The sequence below is a fragment of the Molothrus ater genome, chromosome Z, assembly GCF_012460135.2.
Source record: "Molothrus ater isolate BHLD 08-10-18 breed brown headed cowbird chromosome Z, BPBGC_Mater_1.1, whole genome shotgun sequence".
NCBI classification, from domain to species: Eukaryota; Metazoa; Chordata; class Aves; order Passeriformes; family Icteridae; genus Molothrus; species Molothrus ater.
In genome coordinates, this window is record NC_050511.2 from 49,776,506 (window position 1) to 49,800,342 (window position 23,837).

General features: G+C 39.0%; 1 protein-coding gene across 1 annotated transcript in view; it reads right to left on the minus strand.

The window, feature by feature from the left end:
- The window catches only part of SVEP1 (sushi, von Willebrand factor type A, EGF and pentraxin domain containing 1), a 115,214-nt gene that overhangs the window by 62,407 nt on the left and 28,970 nt on the right, over nt 1–23,837 (minus strand). The window contains exons 4-12 of the mRNA XM_036403612.1: nt 16,510–16,668; nt 16,086–16,265; nt 11,002–11,181; nt 6,578–6,775; nt 4,127–4,245; nt 2,756–2,885; nt 2,018–2,125; nt 1,664–1,795; nt 202–396 (exon numbers count right to left, since the gene is read on the minus strand). Coding sequence (XP_036259505.1) covers nt 202–396; nt 1,664–1,795; nt 2,018–2,125; nt 2,756–2,885; nt 4,127–4,245; nt 6,578–6,775; nt 11,002–11,181; nt 16,086–16,265; nt 16,510–16,668 — 1,401 coding nt within the window. The remainder of the gene's footprint in view (nt 1–201; nt 397–1,663; nt 1,796–2,017; nt 2,126–2,755; nt 2,886–4,126; nt 4,246–6,577; nt 6,776–11,001; nt 11,182–16,085; nt 16,266–16,509; nt 16,669–23,837) is intronic.

A 23,837-nucleotide genomic window follows, 5' to 3' on the forward strand; every position in this document is an offset into this window, starting at 1 on the left:
TTAGACAGCTTCTGAAAAAACATATTTACAGACTTCCAAACATTATTTCACCATCTTTGCAACAATTCAGATGCAGAGGACAGAGTATATTTGTTATATATATAAATAGAAGTCAGATTTTCTAAAATATTTTCAATTGCTTTCTCATTAAATTTAGTATTTCATGAGTTGCAAATCCATTCTAATAACAGTAATACTTACAAGAGCAGCTAGGCCACTCTGGAGAATAAGGTGGTTTCCAGAGACCATCATCATATGCACAATAGTAGTTTTCACTTGTTCCTTCTGAAAAGCTGTAACCCTCTGCACAGTGCAATGTGCAATTAACTCCTGCTTCATCTGATGTGCATACAAAATCACCATTCACAGGCTCAAAGGAAACATCACAGGGAGAACCTATGAAAAGTACAAAGATTTATATATTGATTAATATGGTGAAATAAGTGACCCTGCATGAAAACAGCACTGATAGGATTTCCAAAAGTATCTAGTATTGACTCGATCTTGCCTCTGTTGAAGTTTGTGGATGCATTACTTGCTATATCCATAAAGTCAGGATCAGGCTACTGCTAAATAATTCTCAAATTCTGCTCTTGCAATCAGAAAACCAGAAACATGAAGACTTAAAAAAAATGTTATACATATGAAAAACTATTTACTAAAATAATTTAAACCATCAATCTAAGTTTTCACATAAACTTTATACAATGAATTCTAGCAAACTATATTACATCTTGAATTCTGAAATTAAACATTAAACATTCTGGACCCTCACAATAACAAATGAATTCATCAGAATCATCTTAGGATTCCCTCATGACCTCAGTTATGATTCATGTTTCAGGCCAGCTGTGAAGGAAGTTGTGAATGTCTGTAGATACTATGTCACAAACAGTGAACCACAAGAAGTCTGAGATGCTATAGACCTTGGTACAATGCCAGTTCTAAGCACGGGCTGGTTCTTGCTGAGATTTAGACCAAATCAGAGACTAGCACACTCATCTGCAACTTACCTTTCCTGAAAGCTATACCAAAATTCCTGTCTGCATGATTTTAAATTCTCTCTTCACTAACAGATATTTTTACACAGATGTCCAACTGAGACATAGAAAGTAGAAAGCAGATATAAAGTAGATTTTTCATTCTTAATATAATTTATGTGCCAAATGATTTTGTTGATTTTTAATGAGAAAGTGAACTATGGGGAAGAGATGCCTATGCAATAAACAAAATGCAGTAGTATATCTAAAGGTAAAGGCATATTCCAAAATCTAAAGAGTGTTTTATTATCTGCTGCAGTATTTGCATGTAATTAGAGAAAAATTGGCAGAAAATTCCTTTCAACTATACATTTGAAGCAAGATTCAAGTAACACCTATTAATACATTTAAATGGGTTTGCAAAAATGGTAAGTTTTACTGCTTAATGTATCATAATTTCAATGCTTTTATACCTAATTTGAATTTACAGTACCAATTTCACTGCTGTGCTGATTCAGTCGTAGATAATTTATTTGTTGGTACTGGCAAATATTTTGACTGCATTCAAGTTACCTCAATACAAAATGGGAATAACTAAATGAGGAGGTGGAGCAGTCTTGCATCCTTCATGATATTCAGTTAAAACAATGCCAGGTCTTGGCCAGAATTTGAAGACAACGCACCCTTGATGACAATGTGGATCTCACATGTCCTGTTGTTGCCAGAAGGATCCACAGCTGTGTACTGGACTGTTGTCTCTCCTTTGGGGAAGAGATCTCCAGGTGCATGACTCCTAGTGATGGTCAGTGGACCACCTAGAAGAGTTAAAAGATAACCTAAAGCATCGGTAAGGAAAAGTGTTGCTCATACCCAACTCTGACAAATGGAAAAGGAAATGGCAGCAAATCTTCCAAATTATTTAAAAATAACTAAGTAAAAGGAACCTCAGCAAATCTCAAACTCCAAGGGATCAAGGGCAAACAGGAGCTCTCTAGCCTTCCACTGTCTCATGTATATTTTGGGGACCACTGTCTCACCTGAATTGTCTGAAAATTCTGGTTCTTCCCATGTCGCTGGGTAGTCATTCTCTGCTGCTTGCATGGGTGGTGGAGATCTGCACCTGTCAACAACAGGAGGTTCTGCATCTGCAGAATTTGAAAGGATGGCATGACATTAGCTTGCAGAACTACTGCCAGACTCAAATAGCATCTCTAACCAGAACAGCAGCTTTAATTTCATATTGGAAGATACAACAAAGGTGCATACTTGGAAGTTGCTGCAATTGGAAGATGCTGAGTGAATGGATAAGAGTAATTATTCTACTGAATTCATGGTTTCTGCAGTGTTTGCCTTCTCTGGAGCAAACCCTGGACTACTTGCAGGACACCTGAATAACACAACTGTCTGACAGAAATACTTGAATAAAGATTTGCATCAGTGCAATATGTGTGAACTTTGGAAACTTTGTTGGAGTCTTTCAAGAATTAAATAGAGACTCATGATGAAGGCAATAACTGACAATGCAATAATGCATTTAATAAACCAGGGTGAGGAGAAATCTTAACAGTTAGAAAGAACAGCAGAATACAATGCACCCCAAACTGAACATTGCAAGCAGTGACTGCACGTATGCAAAGCCTTTATGGAGATGACAATATTCCTTGGCTTATAACTGCACACATGAAGGCCACAGTGACTCACAGTCTCTTTCTGCACAAATAAGAAGGCTTCAGCCATGATAGACAGCCTTCCCAGTGATTTTTACCCGCACTTACCAATAACCTTGACATTGAATGTGCATCTTGCTTCATTGCCTGACTTATCAGTTGCTGTGTAAGTAATGTCAACTTCTCCAATTGGGAGAAGAAATGGTGGTATGAAAGCTGGGGTAACATGAACAGAGACCTGTTACAGGAAAACACTAATTATTTAAAAGCCAAAGCTGATTACTAATCATAATATTCATGTTTTAAAAAGTGGACAGAATAGTATCCTTCAATGTCAAGCCTGTTCATTCTGAATGCAAAGAGCCCCTTAAAGTAATGAGGACACACTTTACAACAGAGTGCTCTACGCCCCTTCTTAAATCTGCCTTCCTTACGACAACATGGATTTCCCTAGTCAGGATCTTGACCCTGACCTGGTGCAGATTACAGCACTGTGCATTAAGAAAATTCCATACTGACCCTTGTTTGTCAAATGGGACTGAAGGCACACTATGTCAGCTCAGAACCTGTTTGGTCTGCTGACAATTCTCCAGCTGCAAGGGCAGCAGACCTGGGAGAGGAGTGGAGCAGACAGTGGTGGGCCATAAATACTTACATGTCCAGTTTTAATTTATGTACCTGCATGAGTCAATAGCCCACAGATGCTTCAGTATGGCACTTGGCTTCTACAGTTCATTGAACGACCCTGTGACAGCAGAGCTGTAGTACCTGACCATAGCTATGCCACAGAAAATGTCTAACTTAAATCTCTTTTACTGAGATAGCTCAGTTTCCTAGTGAAAAAAACCTCCCGCATTAAAAGCTCACACAGACTTGCTGCTCTTCTGCTGACTCCTGATAAAGCATTCAGTTGGTGTAACTTGATCATGCCTGAACCTGTAGGGAATGTTGCTCTTAATGAAACAGCTCTGGAGCAAGCTTTCCTGGTAGCTCAATTTCCAGGCACCCTGACAGGCATAGCAGCCAATGGCCACATTTCTGAACCCTGCACAGGAAAATCAGATTTCTCTTTTGCACCCAGGAAGCTGAAATTGGTTTTTACTTATCACAGTGTGTACTTGTTAGCCCCTTAGATTAATGAACTGGTTTACTTCCTTCTGAGATGAGTTTATTAAACTTCTTCACATTCTAAGTGCTCATTTTTAAGGCAACTGTCTTCATATTATAAACAAGAGCACATTCTTTCTTTTGACCACATAAATTAACCATATGAGGTTTTATGCACTGATACTCCATGCAGTGTTCTGTGACTGTATAAATCTAATAGAGACAGAAAATGCTGAATTCTCAAGATACAAACTTTCTAGGAGATTTTTCTTCTACTTCTGCTTATCAGAAGAAAGAAATTCTAGTGGATCATAAAATTAATTGAAATCAGACAGATTGCCTCCAGTTAAACAGATACAGATTTTAACTTGCCTCTTCACCAGAGTTATCCTTAGCTGTTGGTACCTGCCAGCTGATATTAGCAGAGTTATGATGTTCCAGAGTCACAGTCTCAATATTGTCTGGGCAGTGAATCTGAGGCGCTTCAATATCTAAACCAGAAAAAGACAATCTGGTTTTATATGTAGCATTACATAAGTAAAACCTTATAATCACTCTTTTTTGTACTGCCTAGAATAGAAATGTAAGCATTTTTGTAAAATTTATGTCTCTACCCATTTGTAATTCTTTCCTAGAGATTCACACATGCATAGTAAATTCTCCTGTGGAAAGGACAGAATTCTGCTGTATTTTTGTTTATCGCTGACTACAACGCTATTCTGGTTTCTACATAGAACTAAACCCCAAATAATAAATAAGAATAAATTTGTTTCTTTTATTATCCATCCCTTCCTTCTCCATCCATTTCCTTTCCCTGCCCAGACACAGGACACATACAGATGAAAACACTTGTTTCTGATAGTCAGCAACTAAAAAAACCTGAAAGTAGTTGTCTCATGATATAGATACTATAAACAAGACAATAGTGACTCAAATTCTCTGGAGCATGCTGTGGAACTGACTTAAAAGTGACAGAGTCAAGAATCCAGACAGCAGTTGCTGGAAATGTTCCTTAATAAACTTCTGTTACAAGGTATTATGTGGGGCAAATGGAGTCTTGTGACATGTGACAATGCCAGATGGTTCCAGAGGACTGGTGGTACGATATGGATAACACCACCACCACATTTACACCTCAAGTTTCTCTGACAAACTTGAAGTACTTCTTCAGTTCCTTGGCACAGGCCCCCCCAAAACATTTGTGGTCAGGTTATTTTATTGCTGTAGTGCTTGATAAATGGTCTCTAGAATCATAAGACAGGGATACATTTGGCTCTGAACTCATCTATGCCCAAGAGGCTTTAAAACAACTCAGAACTGATATAACTTATATTTTTATTATGAAATAGTTCCAGTAAAAACATAACTTGGGCAATTAAATTACATAATTAAGGAGGCAAAGCAATAAATACGTGGGATTTTGCCTTCCTTTGAACTCATTCAAATGAAAATTTCATTAGAAATGAACTCTTATAAATAACTACCACTTATGGTTCACACTCCCTTGACCACAGCCTTCAGGCTGGGGCAAATTCCAGTTGAAAGTGAAATTCTCTAAAAAGGGTAATAATAAATAAGTCAGAAAGAAAATGGCTCTTTTGAACTGGCCAAATATGTTGGCAGCAAAACAGAGAAAGACAATAACAAGAATGAAAGCAACTGAAATACAACTGTTCATTTTTATTCAAGAAGAATAAGCTTCATAGTTTCTCAGTGCCTCCTACATTAGGGGTTTATGCATTGGTAGTACCTAAAAGCTTGAACCCAAGCCATGCTGTTTTATCTTGATCTAAACACTTCAGCTTGTCCTGGGATCCCACCAAATATTAAAAACTGTGGTTTGGCCCAGGTTTACACAAGAGATTCAGACAAACAATGTGGTAATCACAAAATGGGAAGCAGTATGTTTAAAGAGAGAGAGAAAATCTTCCTGGCCTGTACAGAGGAAAAAAAGCTTCAGTTTCTGTAGCGACCTGGCATGACAACTGGCGTGACTGTTTTCTGTGCTGTTCCAGCACCCAGGGGCTGGCCAGGGCCCCAGTTTGGGGGGAAAGAAATAATTCTCAGAGCACAATAGTTCACAAAGAGGTGAAGAGCACATTCCCAGAGAAACTCCTGTTTTTATCCTACTATAATCCAAAGCCAGACCCTTTCCAGTTCCGTTATGACTGTGTGTTAGGGAATAAATAACCTAGCACTTCTAGAAGAGGGGGGGTAAATATGGCAGAACCATACTGAAATGCATGCCACCTTCTGCCCAGCTTTACACTCTGTGTCAGCCACTGCACTTGGTGTTAATGAATTCTGGTCTTAACTCTTGTGCATTGTTGCTTAGGGTATGTCAACAGCAGTAGCCACTCAAAGACAACTAAAATGAACTTTTCTCTATAGTCTATCAGCCAGGCCTTACACAGCCTTTACAGGGTTTACATAAACTTGTGCTAAAACACAAGTTTATTTTACTATTACTTTATTAGAAGTGTGGGTTCCACTTTGAATATCTTCAAGCTATGAGCATTCACCTTCACTTTAAAATTTCAAATTTACCTCAGGCAGCTTCCTAATAAATGAGAGATGGAGCCCAGGAGAGAAACTTGATGATGAACACTACAAGATCACACTCAAGGGATCTCTGAACTCCACATTTTTATTACAAACTACAAGTAAATCTGACAGGCAAGCTGTAAAGATACAGGCAATACTTCTTACACACTGTGCAAGTTGTGCTTTCCCCACTCCAAGCCTGTTCTCACTCAGTTATTTGCTGTGCGCTTCCCTTCAATTCTGCACTCATGTATACACAGACATGATTTTGTGCTCTACCTTTACACAGAGCCTCCTGGATGTTTGCACTCCATCTCCCAAATGAAATGCACCTTATTTCTTCTCTAGCTCCAGACAAGATGAATCCCTGGGGACAGCTCAGCTGGCACACAGTCCCAGAAATGGCAGGCTCCAGCCCACATCTGGGAGGGAGAACTGTCACACCTGCTGGTTTCTGGAGGATGGGACAACGCTTTTCTGCAAGACAGCAGCAGAACATGACTTTTAACTGCCATACACAAAGTACACATTCAGAAAACCTGCAAATAACGTCATATGGAAAATTAGTGGGAACAAAAAGTACACAGTCTTTTCAAGAGTCTGTAGGGGTATGAGTGCACCAAAACATTACAAGCTGATGAAACTTTGCTACTTGATTTTCAGTTATGACTGAAGTAAACAGCAGCCAGTTTATCAGTTCTTCTATTTCTTGCTCATGCTCTTCACTGAAACTGAAACATGATAATTTTCATGCAGATCCACTATCTCTTACTCTATAGATTTGCCTTTTTAAAAATTTCTTCTTCTTTTCCTCACAACTTCATCTTTCATGGTTGCTTTGCAGTTGCATTTCTTTGCTTCTATGAAAACTAGACTGTAGCAGGAGAGAGGGCATTGAAGAGGACCTGTAGCTTTCTACAGCTTCTATACTCCATCTTGAAATAAGAAAGGGAGAAGAAGAAGGATATTCTTCCATGAACTCTTTATAGGTTAGGGACATGACACATGATTTTGCTTACTGCATTCCAAACCAAATTAAATTGGACTTGGTCTTGTCTGCGTTCAAAACAGCTGGAAAGACTCAGGGTGATCATAGGAAGCAGCTGAGCTCTGTAAAATCAGGGAGGGTTGATGGTTGCTTAAAGGTTTTACAGGAAGTTTTGAACTACTCCATTAATAAGGTTCACTACAAATCCTGAAGACAGTTTGCATCAAGGCAAAAACCATGATGTATTTAAACAGGTTCACAAAAGCTTTGTTTCATTCTTAAGCTGTTGTTTTTAGGAATGTTATTTTTACTTCAACTATGGAGACATTAACAAAGGGGCAAAAAGGGATTATCTCATGAATGCAGTTTGCACACTCTCTGTACTGTTTCTTACAATAGTTAATAGGCAAGAAAAATGCTCCCTTATTCAGAGCCAATGAGAAGACCTGTAACTCTTTATAACTTGTCAGTGTAGAAATCAGACAGGCCTTTCCACCAAGAGAACACAAAAACCAACCCAACTCAGCTACACAGAGGGCAAGTTCTACTGAGCTTGTAGCAATGGTTTAATGACACAAAAGTGATTCACATTCAAAATACTTCACATTCCTTTTCTCTCCTCTCCTTTCCCAAAACACATAGCAAGTAACTGAAAACTGGTTTTTATGCATGAAAAAAATTTAAAGATTCTAAGCATTCTGTGTATTTTCTGAAATTTAAACCCTCAATGCTGAAATGCTTAAAAGCCCAAGCAATTAACAACTGCACTTCATTTCAATAGGATGCACAGGGCACAAACACTTCCAACTCATTTTTATAGCTCAGGGGGACACTGCTGGCTCTGCAAGGTGGAACAACTCCATCAGGGAAAAAACCCCAAACCCTAAGTTTTGGCTGCTCACAACATGAAGGTAACTGACAAATAGCAAAAAGACAACAAATTTTAAAACCAGTATTTGTAGAGGGAAGCTAAAAGCATTAAAATGTATATTACTCTGGGAACAAGTAGAGAAACTGAAACATGTAAGCATGAAAAGCAGAGAAAGTTGCAGCTCTCAGGGAAGTAAAAACAGCTGGGCCTCTTGCTTGAAATACATCCAGCTATAGTAGAAAAATCCAACTACAGCACAATCCTAAAATGTCTGACAAAAATCAGAATAAAATTTGGTATATCTAGCAAAAGGGAATTTCTTTTAAGTAAGACAGGTTTTTACCAGGAAAAGCAACTGCAATAGTGTTGTTTAGATTTTTTATCTGTGCTGAACTCCAGAATTTGATCAAAAAGTCTGATCCAAAAGTCTGGAATTCATTAAGGGTAGAGGGATTTCCATGACATTAGTCATATTAGTAGGGAATTAATAGAGGAGTATTTCTAAGGAGACGCAAGAACCTGCTTTCACCTGCAAGCACCTGTGATGAAACATAACACTGTATTGTAATTTTCAACATCAAAAGGAACTTGGTAAATAAGAAGATTACAAAGCATATCATGCCTCCTTCCTTCAATCCTTTGCCAAGATTGCTGCAGGAAGTAAAACTGGCCAGCTGCAATTAGGAGTGTGAGCTAGCAATTCTTCCAACGCTAGATGGCATCAACACCCTGGATGTCGTTTGTATTTTTACTTCACTAAACCTTGAACAAAGAAAGGAGAGAAGCATCTTGCAAAATTTATTTATTTAAAAGTGATTGATATTAAACTTTTGCCAATGAGTAGGAAACAAAAGAACATGACTATGGAGCTTTCCCAGTTTTGTTTTTTTTCTCCCCAAATGACCAAGCTTCCCTTTTTTAGCAGATATCTTGTTTGTCAGACACCTATAAAATACATGTAGCCTCCTCAGAAGTAGCTAATTGTTAACAATATCTTTAATGAAAAAGACAAAAATTTTAAACTTGTGTAATAGCCAAACTTGTACTACCTTCCAGTCTCTTAGAAAGAGATGCATGACAATAGACCTCACAGAACTTACTGTAAACAATCCAGGAAATGTTATGTTTTGTGTCAGCATCAGTTTTGGTTACACATGGCTCTGGTACAGTCTCAGTGAGCTAACTTGCAAATATGGCAAACTTGGCACTGATGAGCAATCAAACCCAAAATACAGATAATCAGCTAGAAGGATACCCTGAGTCCAAGAAATCTGTTTCAAGGTAACAGACTGAAGAAAACTCCATTTCAGTTTTCTAACAGAAGGATATGAAATTAATAAATTATCAATTGCAAATGCCCAAATACAGCAGGACTTCCAGTACCTTTTATATAGCAGACTGTAAATAATAGTTAGGAGCTATTTGGACTAAAAATTAACAGACAATACCTCCATGACAATGATGATATTCAGAAAATGGGTACAAAGGGTAGCTTCAACCTTCAAGAGGAGTATACAATATCAGTGTTCTGATTTACATTTCTCCCTGAATTAAACTCCACACATGAATATTAAACCAGAATTTCAGCAAGCTTGTTCTAAACACCAGTCACAAGAAGCAGCAGAGATGCTTCCTAGCTAACACTCTTTCCTTTCTGACAATCAAAGGTAACTTTCTCACTAAATTTTTCAGACTCAGCAAAAAGATATTGCCACGGGTAATCCAGGAATGGAGGCAATATTGCATGGTGTGAAGAAATCTTCTGATAGAAAGTAGAGCTGGATTTTATTAATCAAAATGCTAAGCTAGGAAGGATGAATTCAACTGATGAATATAGTTAATCTTCTAATTATAATATCCCAACTGGATTTCAGGGTCCCTTCCTTTTGAAGTTAATTGAAGTTTTTCCACTGATTTTAACAGAAGAAAGATTAGGATCTCTTAGCAAACTGTCTTGTTAAATTATTTCTTGTGGATTATTTCCATAATTTCAGAGAATGTACTTACAGTTAGAAATTTATGCTTGTCTCACACAGGTCCACATTTTTAAGACTGCAATAAAACAGTAAAGAAATAGCCAGAGGTTCAAGTGAAGTCACCCTACTGGCACTGCATTTACTGGATCCAGGTGACATATACTTCACCCTAACTTTAGTCAGCACTGGATCAACTTTTGTATTGGTGGACTTCAGACTTTCCCCCCCCCCGCTTCAGTCTATGCTTAGAAGTGTTTCAACTGCATTTCATCATCTTCCTTTCCAAAGTTAATTCAATACCTGTCACTAGTCCTAAACAGATTTGGAATATAATACAGACCTACGTATCCCTGCACAGCTCGTGAGACCTCTGAATCCTGATTCAGAGGTGCTTGGCTCCTAATTTGTGTAAACTCTTGTTTCCTTGCTGTGAGTCCAGCACAAGTGACAACTACTGCACCTTTAGTCAGCACTCACAGTGCCTGGATAACATAAGCTAGTCCTTGTCTGCATACCAACTTTTGTTTTATGATGGTAACTCAAACTGCTGGTTGATCATATTTAATCCCTAGACCTACTGCTTCTATGTTTCTTGCAACACACTGTGTGACAGTGTCTGACACTAACGAGATCCAACAGCCTTTCAGTAATCAGCAGTCACACTGTATTTAAATTATAATCTCTCCACTTTCTCCATTTACAAATTCCTTTGCCCTTCCCCAGCTTCTAAGATGTGCATAAAACATCCATTTACAAATTCTCATTTATGTCTTAGCTTCACCAGTTATTAAAATATGAAGAATTTCTCACCTATGATAACATGTCAGAAAAGGCTGCACTCTAACACAGAGTTAGATCAGATACCTACCCACACACTTTGGCTCCTTTGAATCCCACTGAGAGGTTCCCTGGCAGGTGAGTTTGCTGTTTCCTTCAATTTCATAGCCCTCATTGCAGATCACAAAACATACTGTCTTGTAGGAAATATCAGCTGTTGAACAGTTAATGTGTCCATTTTGAGGAGACCGAAGTCTGGGACATGTTCGAACTGCAAAGGGGAAAAAAACACCAGTTCACTCTCAGCACTGCGTATCAATGGAGTTACACTACTTTGCCCAGTTTTCAGAGGTAGGAGAGATACTGTGTTGTACATTAGTTACAGTAGTTTGTATGAATTTAGGGAATAGAGCTAGTACAGAGTAGATTTTTTCAAAGGCTTGATACCTTCCTCTTCCTAAAACATAGAATGTATGAGGTTGGGCACACACTTCCAAGCTCACCTAAGTATTGACATAAGTTCAAACTAACAGACTAACTGTGCATCTGGTACACAGTGTGCAGCCTGAGATGGTAATGCCTATTGGCCTCCAACACAGGGCAACTGCAGGCAAATGGCACCCTGTGAAAAAGTGTGTGCTCTTGGGAGTTTCTAGTCTCCAACAACGTCTGAGATACTTTTGGGGGATTTCGAACTGGCAGGCTGGTATGGGCTGAGTACACACCAGGGAACAGGCTAAGAGCTTATGAACAGGTTAGATGACAGTGTCCCAGTACTCAGGAATTTTCTCAGGCACTCTGGACTATATTCATAGAATATAGTCATGTGAAGGCCTCAGCAAATCAGAAGAGAAGATGTTCAACATGCTGGAGGAGACAGAGAGAGAAGGAAGGAATACAAGCTGTTTATATGGCTTGTATAGCAGGTCCATAAGAGATGAAAAGGAACAAATCAGGTTATCGCTGATACAAAAGGGACCCTTTCAGGTGTCAGGCATGGAGACAGTCCTGGCTCTGCTCAGCTCAGAGCCTTTTTCCCTGTAATGTCTTGCAAACACTGAAAGCAGTGTGATTCCAAGGAGAATGCAGTCCTGTGCAGGATGTGTATGCAGAAAAGGAAGCAGGGAAGTGAAGAGTGATTGTCTTATGGTTTTACTACTGAATCCTGATGCTCCAATATAGCACAAAGCTGCTCTGTAATTAAGATTGATCCCAGAAGATCTGAATGATCGTAGTAAGAAAAATGTAGCAATGGTATGACCTGGGTTTATGTTCTTTGTTTCAATGTCATAACCCAAGACTCTACAGTAGGACCTATTTCCTCTGTACTGTCTTTTCAGTGCAGTTCCTTTTCAGCTAAGAGGTTATGCTCCAGGATTTGTGTCTTTGATCCCCTCCAGACAAAACTCTGAAATACATATGCACTACCTGGCCTTTGGGTCCCTCAAGGAGCTAAGCTCTCCACACCTGCTCTCTGGAGATGAGCATGTGATGATGATGATGATGATGATACACCAATAACCAGCTACTGGCTTTCCAACATGAGTGGAAAACTCTGATCAAAACCTGACCTCAGCTGAAGTTGGCAGATACAGTCCAGTATGTTCAAAAGAGGGATAAAAACAAGTAAGGGCAAATGGTGTGATGCCCAAAAATATAACCAAGACTGCAGTTCCCTAAATTCAGAGAATGGCTATGGTTCAAAGGAGCCACTGGAGCATTTCTAGTCCAACCTCTCTGCTCTACATTGGTAATCCTAGAGCACATTGTACAGGGTTGTGTCCAGACAGCTTTGAGTATCTCTGCTGAGGGAGACTCCACAGCCTCTCTGGATGGCCTGTTACAGTGCTCAAGTCACTCTCCCTGTAAAGAAGTTCTTTCTTCTACTCAGGTGGAACTTGCTGTGCATCAGTCTCTGCCCACTGCCTCTTGTTCTATTGCTTGGCACCACCAAGAGCCTGGCTCCCTCCTCTTCAGATACTTATATACATTGATAGGGTCCCCTCTCAGTCTTCTCCAGGCTAAACAGGCCCAGCTCTCCCAGCCTCTCATCCCTTCCTCACAAGAGGAGCTCTGTTCTCATTTGATTGTTTTCCACAGCTTCTGTTTACCTTATTGGCAGGAGGGCAACCTCTGGTGATGGGTGGTTTCAGAGAGCTGCTTCTCTGCTGTGATTTGGGAAGCTGATTTTACCAATTAACCTAATCTTGCTACTGTCAGGTAGGAGGCAAAACATGATCTCCTCTATAAATGCACTCAAAGGGAAACCAACTTGGCAACCTCTCCTTTCTCCATTATTGCTTACTCTGCACACAACTGGACACCACAAACACCTCAAACTAATTAATGGGCATATAGGCTGAATGCTGCCTCAAATGCAAGCCAGGTCTATAATTATCACTAACTGCACAGCCTCTGAAAACTACAAACAACACATGTAAAATAATGTCTTTAAAAAAAAAAGCTTTGGTGGCACCTAAGTGGAAAAAAAGTAGCAAAACCTATATATATGGGATAAGAAAGAAGGAAAAGAAGACATACAGATGTACCTATTATGTCTTTATATTAGTACTGTCTCACATTACTCCCTGAACTTATTACTACTTTCGTGCTTGCATATGCACAGGCATTCTTTAGGAAGTGTATTTAAAAACAGCCTTGAAATGCTCATTTGTGAGGCACTCTGAGCTTCAGAGTAGCTTTATAATATGCTGCATCTAGTAGGGGGAGTAAGAAAAACATATTTACAGCTCAATCTCAAATGCTTTATCCACAAGAAAGTAGGCTTGCTCTTAAAAGGTTTCTACAGAAGTAGAAATACCCAATCTGCAGTAAAAAGAAGCAAATTCTACCAAACTCTACCTACTACTTAGGAAGCCGGAATGAATTAATAGCGGTGAGGAGGCTCTTGTCAATGTTCATGTGCCTACAGAGAAGGCAGTTCCTTCACTACCTGCTGTCCAGCCATTTCTTCTGGAAGGACTACACAGCTGGAGTGCTCTTGCTTCCTCAAGTGTTTCAGTGTTCAAGCTTACTCAGCGTCTCAGCACGGTTCTGGCAGAAACCTGTACCTGAGCCCATGTTACCTCAGTCATGGTTCCAAGCATTAAACACCAGCCCATTCGCTTATCAGTAACACATTTTCCATTTCCAAAAATCCAATGAAAACAGGAACAACAATAACAGGATATTCTGCTTGCTCTGGGGTTTCTCCTAATAATTTTTTTCTGGACTAAACATGGGGTTTGCAGTATTTTTTTTTCCTGGGTCACTGTTAATTGCATGACATATGACTGCATCAATCACTTTCTAATAACACACAGATTTTAGCTAGCAAAAGAACTGAGGAGTACTTAATGTCAAAATCCAAAGCAGTGGAAAGGGATTTTACTTTCCTCTCCTCTTCCTAATTTATGTGATAAAATACTCTTGGGATTAACAAGACAGCTATAAACCATGCCTTTGATCTTGCTCCCTTTCACAGTCTGAGTGAATTAAGACTAGCAGATCCAGCACATGTAACAGTGGTATTTTCAATTTTTTTTTAATTGCAAGTCTTCAGGATGATGGACAACAGCACAAACAAAGCCAAGTCAAAATATATCCTTCCAGTGCTTCAAAGGATATTAGCTCAATATCAAGACAGTATCTCAATGCAGACTTTTCCCTCACCTTCCAAATTCCCTCTTAAAGATCACACTCCAAATAGACGAATTCCTTTAAATGCTCCAGCAAGATTTTCAAGTAGTAGAATCTTCCACTTCTCCATGAAAGAGAAGATAAAGGATCCCTTCTTTGTACCTGACTGCAACTTTCCCAGATTTTTTGGACAAAGGGTGCCTGTGTGACAGAAGCTTTAACAGAGGGTGCCGTTTCCCAGTGTCCCAGTCTGCTTGAAGCAGCATGCAGTTCTGACTGCTGGAAAGTCCACAGCTCCAAATTCTGCTACTCAAGATACCCTCATAGTACTGGCCAGCAACTGATATTCTATTGAAACCTTCTCCTCTTGTCAGGGGAAGCTAAAAAGGAAACCTAAGATTTCTGTGATTATTTGAACAAAGTTCCTACAAATCTAAGCTGAAGTAAAATGCTATACAAAGAATATCCTGAGAGACTGATTTCTAGCTCAGATTCCTCCTTCCAGAACCAAAAGTTGCTGTTTCTTTCAGGGCTGTAGTATTTGCTGTACTGTCATAAATTGCTAATTCCACCAAAGATCAGTCCTGCCTTTTGCCCTGAACACAAGGTCAAGACAAGAGTTACAGAATGAGCTGATGGCTTTTTATTTCCTAGCTTCCAGTGTAGCACACTAATGTCAAGGGCACTCAAGTCAAATTAAACATGCTGAACTACATCTTGTGGATGTTGAGGAGATAAAGGCTTCTACCTGGTTTATTTTTTTTCATTCTCTCCTTGGAAGACATATGAGACAGATTTACAGGCCTGGGATTGCAGTTTTCATTCTAAATCATCAAAAACCCAAACTCAGGCAGTTTTGTTGTAGCAAAACAAAACTCTGTTCCTATCAGAAAATCTAGAAATATTTTTTTTCAGGATGCTCTTTCTTGTGTCTCAGTTTCACACCTTATTTTGGGCTGATATTCTTTCATAGTGAAATTCTAGGGTATTGTCAGTGATTCCCTATTGAAATTCCACTCAAAAGACTTCCAAGGACTCTGCTCAAGTCCCAGGCTTTCCTATTTTTGGTAAGAAAAAACTGAAAGAAAGCAAAATGGAATTCTTCCATGGCTAATGTCTCCCAAGACCAACAACCCTCTATGCTGACAATGTGGTAGATGATCTAAAACAGCCAGGTGGGAAGGTCTCACTATGTATTTAAATACTTGGTAGGATTTCACTGGATTTATACAGTGTAGATACAAAAATTCATAGAAATTAGGTAGACAGAGGTGAAGAGAGGTTTAAGGAAGGAGTCTGTATATTCACTTGCAAAAGACTGTCCATCTAGTCAATCTTGCTCTGCTTTTTCTGTTGCAGAAGTCCTTCTTCCATTTTATAAAGGAAGGAAACAGAGTGATTGGGGTGTTAGCCAACCTTTGGAATGAACTTTCACACAGGGGTAACAGGATCAGATCTGCACAACCAACCATATAATGAGTGAAGAAAACCACTCCTAAGAATGAACAACAGCAAAAATGCTTTTCAAACACATACCTCTGCAAGTAGCCTCTGATCCAGACCACTGCCCATTTGGTTGACAAAGCCGGATGCTGCTTCCAACAAGATCAAATCCTGTCTTGCATCGGATTCCACAGGCAGCATTAAAGTAATTGTTGCAGACATTCTGGACAAAGTGACCATTTTCAGGGGGCTTCAGCTCAGGGCAGTGAACAACTAAATAATTAAACAGCCACAACAAAGTGGTTACTAGCTAGAGTGCAATAGGTCCCTGAAGGAAAACAATCATTTAGAATTTCTAACTCAGCTTGCACCTCGGCATTTTTGCTGGTTTGGAATGACAGAGAGAATCTTGTATGCATTTGACATGTCCCTTACAGTACAAAACCACATTAAAAAATTGTCCCAGCACTGCATTGTGCATTCCAGGGGTTTTCTGTTTGTCGATGGAAACACTTACCTTCACAGGTTTGTCCTACAGCACGATAACCCTCTCGGCATGTGCAATCCTCAAGGGAGGTACTTCCCGGGGGAGAAGTATGATTCTCATCAGGACATGAGATACAAGTGCTGATTCCACCTGGTGAACCTTCAGGCTTGTACGTTCCTGGTGGACAAGCTTTCAGCAAAAGAAAACAGAAAGGAATCAGGACATTCATCTTTCACCTCGCATATTTTTTCAAGTGTGTTGTTTTACTCTTTCTACATTTTCATTTATATATTCAGTGTCACCTAGGGCAGGAGCATTCTCCACTTGAAGTACTGCAGACTTCTTAACAGGTTTGAACTAATGCCTTCCAGACCTGGTGGAGTTATCTATAGTGACTGTCTGGGGACTGACATTAAGTCCATGATTAATCATCTTGAAAAGGAACCCAGTCCCAGAAGACACACCAGATTTTCACTGACAAAACCTGTGCAGACCTTATGAAGACATTCTTGATTCAGAACTGTAAAAAATCACTTCAGACTTAATCCTTGCCATTCAAAACTACAAGATGTTTAATGCATAGAGATTCATAGTTAAAAGCTAATACAAGCCAGCAAAACTCCTGCCTTTGATTTACACATTATGGTCATATGATATATGTGATCTATATACTAGGTGTGCTGAAATGTGAGAGGCAAAAACAATGAAGGAATTAATCAAAGCAACTACTGCTTGAAGCCTTTGCACTCATTTATATTGCATTTCATATTATTAATTCTGTGCAACTGCACACACAAGCTTTAAAAACATTCAGGTGACATTTTCTAAGGCAGAAAAAATGCACAGGGAAAAGGCACATCTCACCAGAGAACTTCAGATGGGCTTGATAGCTCTAAGCCTTACTGCTCTCTGCCTTGACTTCTTGTCTTCAGGAAATCACTGTAATTTGTGTTTCTTTCACAAGACGTTAGAATTAGGGGAGTGACTAATCAACAGGACAACACAGCAACTGCTGCTAAAGTGAAATTTTGATTGACCACATTACCATTTGAAACAGAATGCAAAGACACTTGTAAAGCTGAAAAATGTAACTGCTAATGAAAAGTTCAGGAAATATTCTATTATGCAATAGGAACACTGAAACCTGGCCAAAAACCTCTCACTCCATTAACTTGTCAGCAAAATGGCCACATTTTCTCCTTCAGACTGCAGGTCAGGCGCTGTCATTCTCCTCTCAGCCAATTGGTACCATTTGATGTAGCTCTGAATGGGATGAACAACTGTACAACCATAACCAGGCTCAAGTGACTCCCTCCTTACACAGTTAGGTGTGCCTTGCTTGTGGAATTGGTCTCTCCTACAGACCTGTATTTACTGGAGCTCAGATATTCTGGCAGTATCAACCTCCTCTTTGGTAGCTGTAAGACCAACTTGGTCTATTCTGAGACTTGGATGCAAAGATACTCTGCCTCTTGTCTTACTAATGAAAACCCACTGCATTCTAGGCAACTGGAAAAAAAAAAGCAACAAACAAACCAAAAAAAAACAAAGGCAAAAGAAAATCCATTTTCCTTTCTCCTCACCTGTCATGAGAGAATTGACTTGCATAAGCCAAGTTTTATGGAATATACCCCCCCAAAAAATCAGCCAATATGAGCAGGTGGCACTTTCCAGAAGGAGGATGATTTTTTGGATACTTTCCAGAGAAAATACTTTTGTTGGTTTTTCAAAAAACTTTGAGTGTTTTTTTTGAAGAAAGCAACTGAGTGGCTTCCAGTTAAGAAGCAGATTTGGGTGCTGAAATTGGATTCACTAATTTGTATTTTAAACACACTTTTAAAGAGACAATGACAATGCCTATTCAGTAAGAGATATAAATACAAAAGAAAGCAATTCAGGAATGAAATAGGCAGAAAAATCCAATCAGATTTAGAGAAGGGATTTTTTAATTTTTGTTTTGGGATTTTCAGAAAAGTATTGGGAAAAAAAGTCCCTTTCATATAATTCACCTGTTCTTCCCATCCAAGACAACCTTTCTGGACTTCTGCTTCTATCCTTTGTTCTGTGCAGAAATTCCCATCTTGGACATCACATGTCTCCAAAATATTCTCTCCTGCTTTAGATGATCAGAGTACCAGAGGCATTGCTCTGAAATCTCTGACATATTTCCATCTGGCACTTTGTGAAGGTCTCTGCATCCTTTTTAAAACTGTATCCAGCACAAAGTGATGAAATGCATCCAAGAGGACACAGGAAAGAGTGAAAATTAAGCATCACAGGGGACCTGCTCTGTGACAGAGATGCCCTCCATATGCCAGTTGAAGTAAAATAGCCTCTTCTTTTCCATGTATGGCATATAAAATGACATCTAAACTAGGTGTTCCATTCCAAAAAATCTCCCCTATAAACCAACAAGCCCTCAACCTAATTTCTCTCTTCCTTTCAAGCTCACCTAAAATAAAAAAAAACAGCAGCAATTTTCTCTCTGTTTTGAGAACTATGGAATAGAAGTAATCACCCATTCTGTGATGTGAACATTTTTAACAATAAACCCAGTAATTTGCTTAGAGCTTTGAATCAGTCTGGCTTTGAAGAAAATGATTAATTCTGAAATCACACTTACAATTTGCTCTTTCCAGTCAAGCAGCAGGAGGTAAACAACACTGTTAAGATCGTTATTAATGTCTCTGCTGAGAAAAACATGTTTTCCCAAATGTCCTCGTTCTTTATGTATGCTTCAAATGCTTATCACTGCCTTTACAGGAAGTTGAAGTATATCCTTAACTTGGCATTTTATGTGGAATTTTCTTTAAGTCCAAATCCCTGCTAATTGATCCCACATATGCCCTAGACATATTCAAACTATGAAACTCCACACCAGTTTCATTCAGAATCTTTGCCAGAAAGCACTGGCTTACAGAGACATTTCCAGGTGTGCGAGATCACACAGTCTATCCTGAGATGTCAAAGAGATGATTTAAGAACAGAGCATAAGCACACTATGCATTTCCATAATTTCCATGACAGTCACAGAGGTTAGCCTGGCCACAGCTCACGTTAAAACCATCCAAAATCAGCTGTGGATGAGCAGAGCCCTGGCCATCTGCTCTAGACTGTCCACATTTGATCTAGCTAGATGGTAGATCCATCTTAGACAGCACTACAGCACGGCCCAAGTCTACACTCAGTGATGGATTCAAAGCTAAGACAGAGCCTAAGGGACAAACACATCTGAAGAGCACCTGTGGCTCAATCCATGACTGATCATACAGTCAGGAATTTTCTAGGATCAAGCAGTGTCAAATTTCATTCTAGTCACCTGTATGCATTCAGCAACCAGCAAAAAACTTACTACAGGGAAAGATTATATTCTTTGGTCCTAATCTGTAAAAGTAATTTTTTTTTCAAGGTTTGGTTCCCTTTCCAGCAATGTCCAGGTGTAAAAAGCCTCAAAACAGTGTGTGAATAAACCCAGTGTAAATAAGCACCAATTTAGCACTATCAAGAATAACAAAAAGAGGCACAAATTTAAAAATAGGAAAACAATTTTAACAGTATCAGTCTTTAAAGAGAGAGGAAACTCATATGCACGTTGCAAACATGATTTTGAAAACAAAAGATGTGAATTTCTATATATGTGAACCATGTTGTTCTCTGCCCAGAAACAAGGGGAGGAGCAAGGAACTGCTTTTTGCTTAATCTAATTCTCCTCTTGAGACAGAATAGTGAACACTGAGCTACACCAGATGATTACCTCTTTGTTGGAATATATCTGGAAGCAGAGATTAGTGTGTGAACTCAAACAAGCACAAGGCCCAAATTCCCAAGCACACAAAGATGGGTCATATTGAAGTTGTCATCAACAACCTGCTTTCATAAAAGGGTAGATATTCATCAACAATTCACACGCAGATTCTATTATCTATACTAAGGACAGTGCACTAAATTTCTGACCAGAAATGAAAATGAAGTAATACATGGTTACTTCAGCATGCCTCCTGCATTTTCCTCCTCACATATGTTCTCCTAGGGTGTATAACTGACTGAAAAATTGTAAGAAAATCGAGCATGTCTCTTCTGGTTTTGAACATTACTGGGCTTGATGACATGTTGGGCCACCAACAGAATGCACTTTCTTACTTATACTTAAGTTGCATATAGAAAAGAAATCACTAGAAAAGAAATATGACAGGGGTTTGCTAGAATCAAAGACTCACAGGACAGACATAAAAACATTTCAGTCAACTAACCATACTGACAGCACACCTATATGTCAAGATGTTGTTTGAAGATAAACAGTGAACGTGGAACATTAGAAAAGGCTGCGTAAAAAAGTAAAGAACAGACTTCTAAATTCAGTAGGAATTTTATTCTGCCTTCCTACAATTATGAAATCACTGACATTTTAATCTTTATGCAAGAATTTACTATTCTAAAAGTGACAACAAAAACAAAGGTTTATTTCAGAGATTCATCAAACAATTCATATGTATTATGCACTTTGGCTTTTTTAAAACTGCAAATACTAAAGCCATCAGCAAAGTTAAGCCAACTAGCACTGAACCCCCACAATGGCATAAAGTCTCCAGTCTGGACTTAAGCAGGTGGAGATCATAGGACAAAGCGTTCATCTACTCTGTGGCATGGGATCACAATTCTTCCTCTAAGTGTACAAGTACAAATTTTAAGGATAAAAATTTCTGCCTTAAAAATGTAAAACTTTCAAAATCCTGGGAGAGCAAGCAAACTCAATTCCTTCTCCAACTAGTCCAGTGCTCTAAGTCACTGAAATGGAATTATTCTTCAATTATCCCAGTGTTAAGAAAGAGGAGACTCAAACTTCACTTATTTCAAAGATTAATTTGAGGGATTTTGTATTTTTCTTCAATGCATAATTTCTTCCACTAACTGCCTTTACTAAGTAATCCCTGGCATGAACCGTTTTTTCCACACTTTATGCTAATGAAGGATCTGATTAAGGATTTATCTTTTGTGGGATATGACAGGAATCAGCTAGGCAATATCCTGTTCTCTTCTGCATCACCCTGAGTTCTATTGATACACAGCTACTCTGATGACTGTAGTCTATAATTCTCATTTTTTCCTCAAAAGCGCAAAGCCTAAATGAAATGACACCTTCATGCAAATCTCCAATAGTCTTTGTAACTCAGCCTCCAAACATCTTCAATAAGGAAAGAAACCCTAGTTTGCCATTTAATCAAGTTGCGTTTATGATACTGTAATTATTTTTATGACATAGATTGCATGGATAGGTACTTGACAGATCTGTCCCAGAATCACAGTATACCATGAATACCTGCTCTTACTTGGTTTCCTCGTACTCACTAAAAATGATGGAACCCATAGGTTACGGAATCTCCAGATACTGGACATGGAGATTTTTAGTTGTGTGGATCCTAGACCTAACATATGATTCCTTGTGCTTCTAGTAATTTTTTGGAAGTTATGTGGAAGATCTGAAACCAAAACCTCAAATTAAGTCACATTTATGTCCTTGAAGAACTGCAGTCTGAAGCTGTGGGTTCTCCCTTCCACTCCTTTACTTCACCTATTATTGCTATACATTGGCAACAGTGGAAAAAAAAAAAAGAAGTTGTCACTGGAGCCTTCAAGTGTGTAAAAAAAAGTGCTCTGGTAGCTGTATTTGCAAATAGTCATGTATTAGATTTGCCACCATGAATAGATCTGACTATAAAACTTATTTATTTTACTAATTGGGAATTAAAATTTTAGTAATTAAGGATATATGGATAAATTCCAGTACAGTATTGTGCTACATTTTTCTACTTTCATATCTGCATCTCTTAACATGACAAAGTACTGCATGATCAGATTCATCTAAGGCCAAGCACTCCCTAGCTTAGAAGCAGCAGTAGGAACAAGGGGCTAGTATGAATTTCTTTTGACAATAGCCTGCCAAATACAATGCACTTTACAACGACAAGCCATGGTGTTATGTAGGAAATGGAGATCCCATTCCACACCAAGCAGTCAAAGACTTCTTGGGATGTCCTACAGTACCAGCATACAGTGTCGCTCATACAACCTCCTGCCTCCAAAACTCCTTCTGCTGCTGCTGCACACTTTAAGTGTAAGCGACCTCTGCAATGGAAGAATGTGAATTACATATGGGAGGCCACAGCTGCATGGAACTACCCAGACCTCCGCCATCTCTGTGTATTTCACAGTGACATCTCTTGGCTTTTGTTGCAACCATCTTATGAGTCCTTCTCAGCTTGGGCCAGTAGCATTACTGGCCAGAGACCATCACGGCCTCTGAAATATATTTTACTGCACCAGCACATAAAGATCTTTAAGCTTGCTTCTCTAAGACTTTCCACATGATGGGTCTCTATTGTAGAGATTACTTCCAGAAATTACAGCTTTTGTTGTCACCTTTATTATCTAGGAAGATGGTTTTTCTTAAGATCTTCTGTATAGTAGGTTTGTCAGGTTGCCCACATTGTGATTATGAAATGCCTTTAGGAAGATAAGGAAAAACAAATCTAAACTTTTGGCAGATGCAGTAATCCACCTTTCTGCAGTTTGCAACATGTATGATGCTTCAAAATACCCTCAAACAAAACAACAAACAAACAACAACAACAACCAACTAAACAAAAAACCAAGGCAGGAGTATGCTAGGATTACAAAAAACAGGCAAGGGAGTGGCTTTAGTTAAACATTTGACATGTATGACTTGTACAAAGACTGCAAAGGAAAAGCCTGAGCTTGCCTTTATGCGTAGGGATCAGGGAAGGATTTCTAAATTTTAGCATGTTCTCCAGCTCTTTAACATCTCCTATTATGCCCAGCATGTGCTCTGCATTAATTTCAGATGGCATTGAACCTGCTCATCCATCTGCACTTTGTCAGTATTTTTTAAGCATCCTTCTCAAAGCAACATGATTAGCAATTTAACAAGCTAGATGTCTCTGGTCTTATTTGATTTATTTTCCTCCATCTCCTTAGTAGTTCTACAAATTTTCTCTCAGGCAAAGGCAGCAGGCTGAAACAATTCAGAAGTTTAGCTGGCTCTACATGATACATAGGGGATGGTTCATTCAAACAATGAAGTTGAGGTTGCATACAGCAAAATTGATATATTCCACTGCCAAGTAGTCTGCAGAATTTGCTACAACACTCTGAGATGATTTAGCTCTAGATTTTTAAGCACTTCAAACAAAGTCATAACAAACTTTCAGAAGAAAAAACATTTTCTTGATAAAAATGAGAATCTTGGATCCCCTCCCACAGGGCAGAATATGTTGCCTGGAAGGAGATCCAATCGTTGGGTGAGCATCTCATCCTGCTGCTGCAAGCATCCACAATGTGGA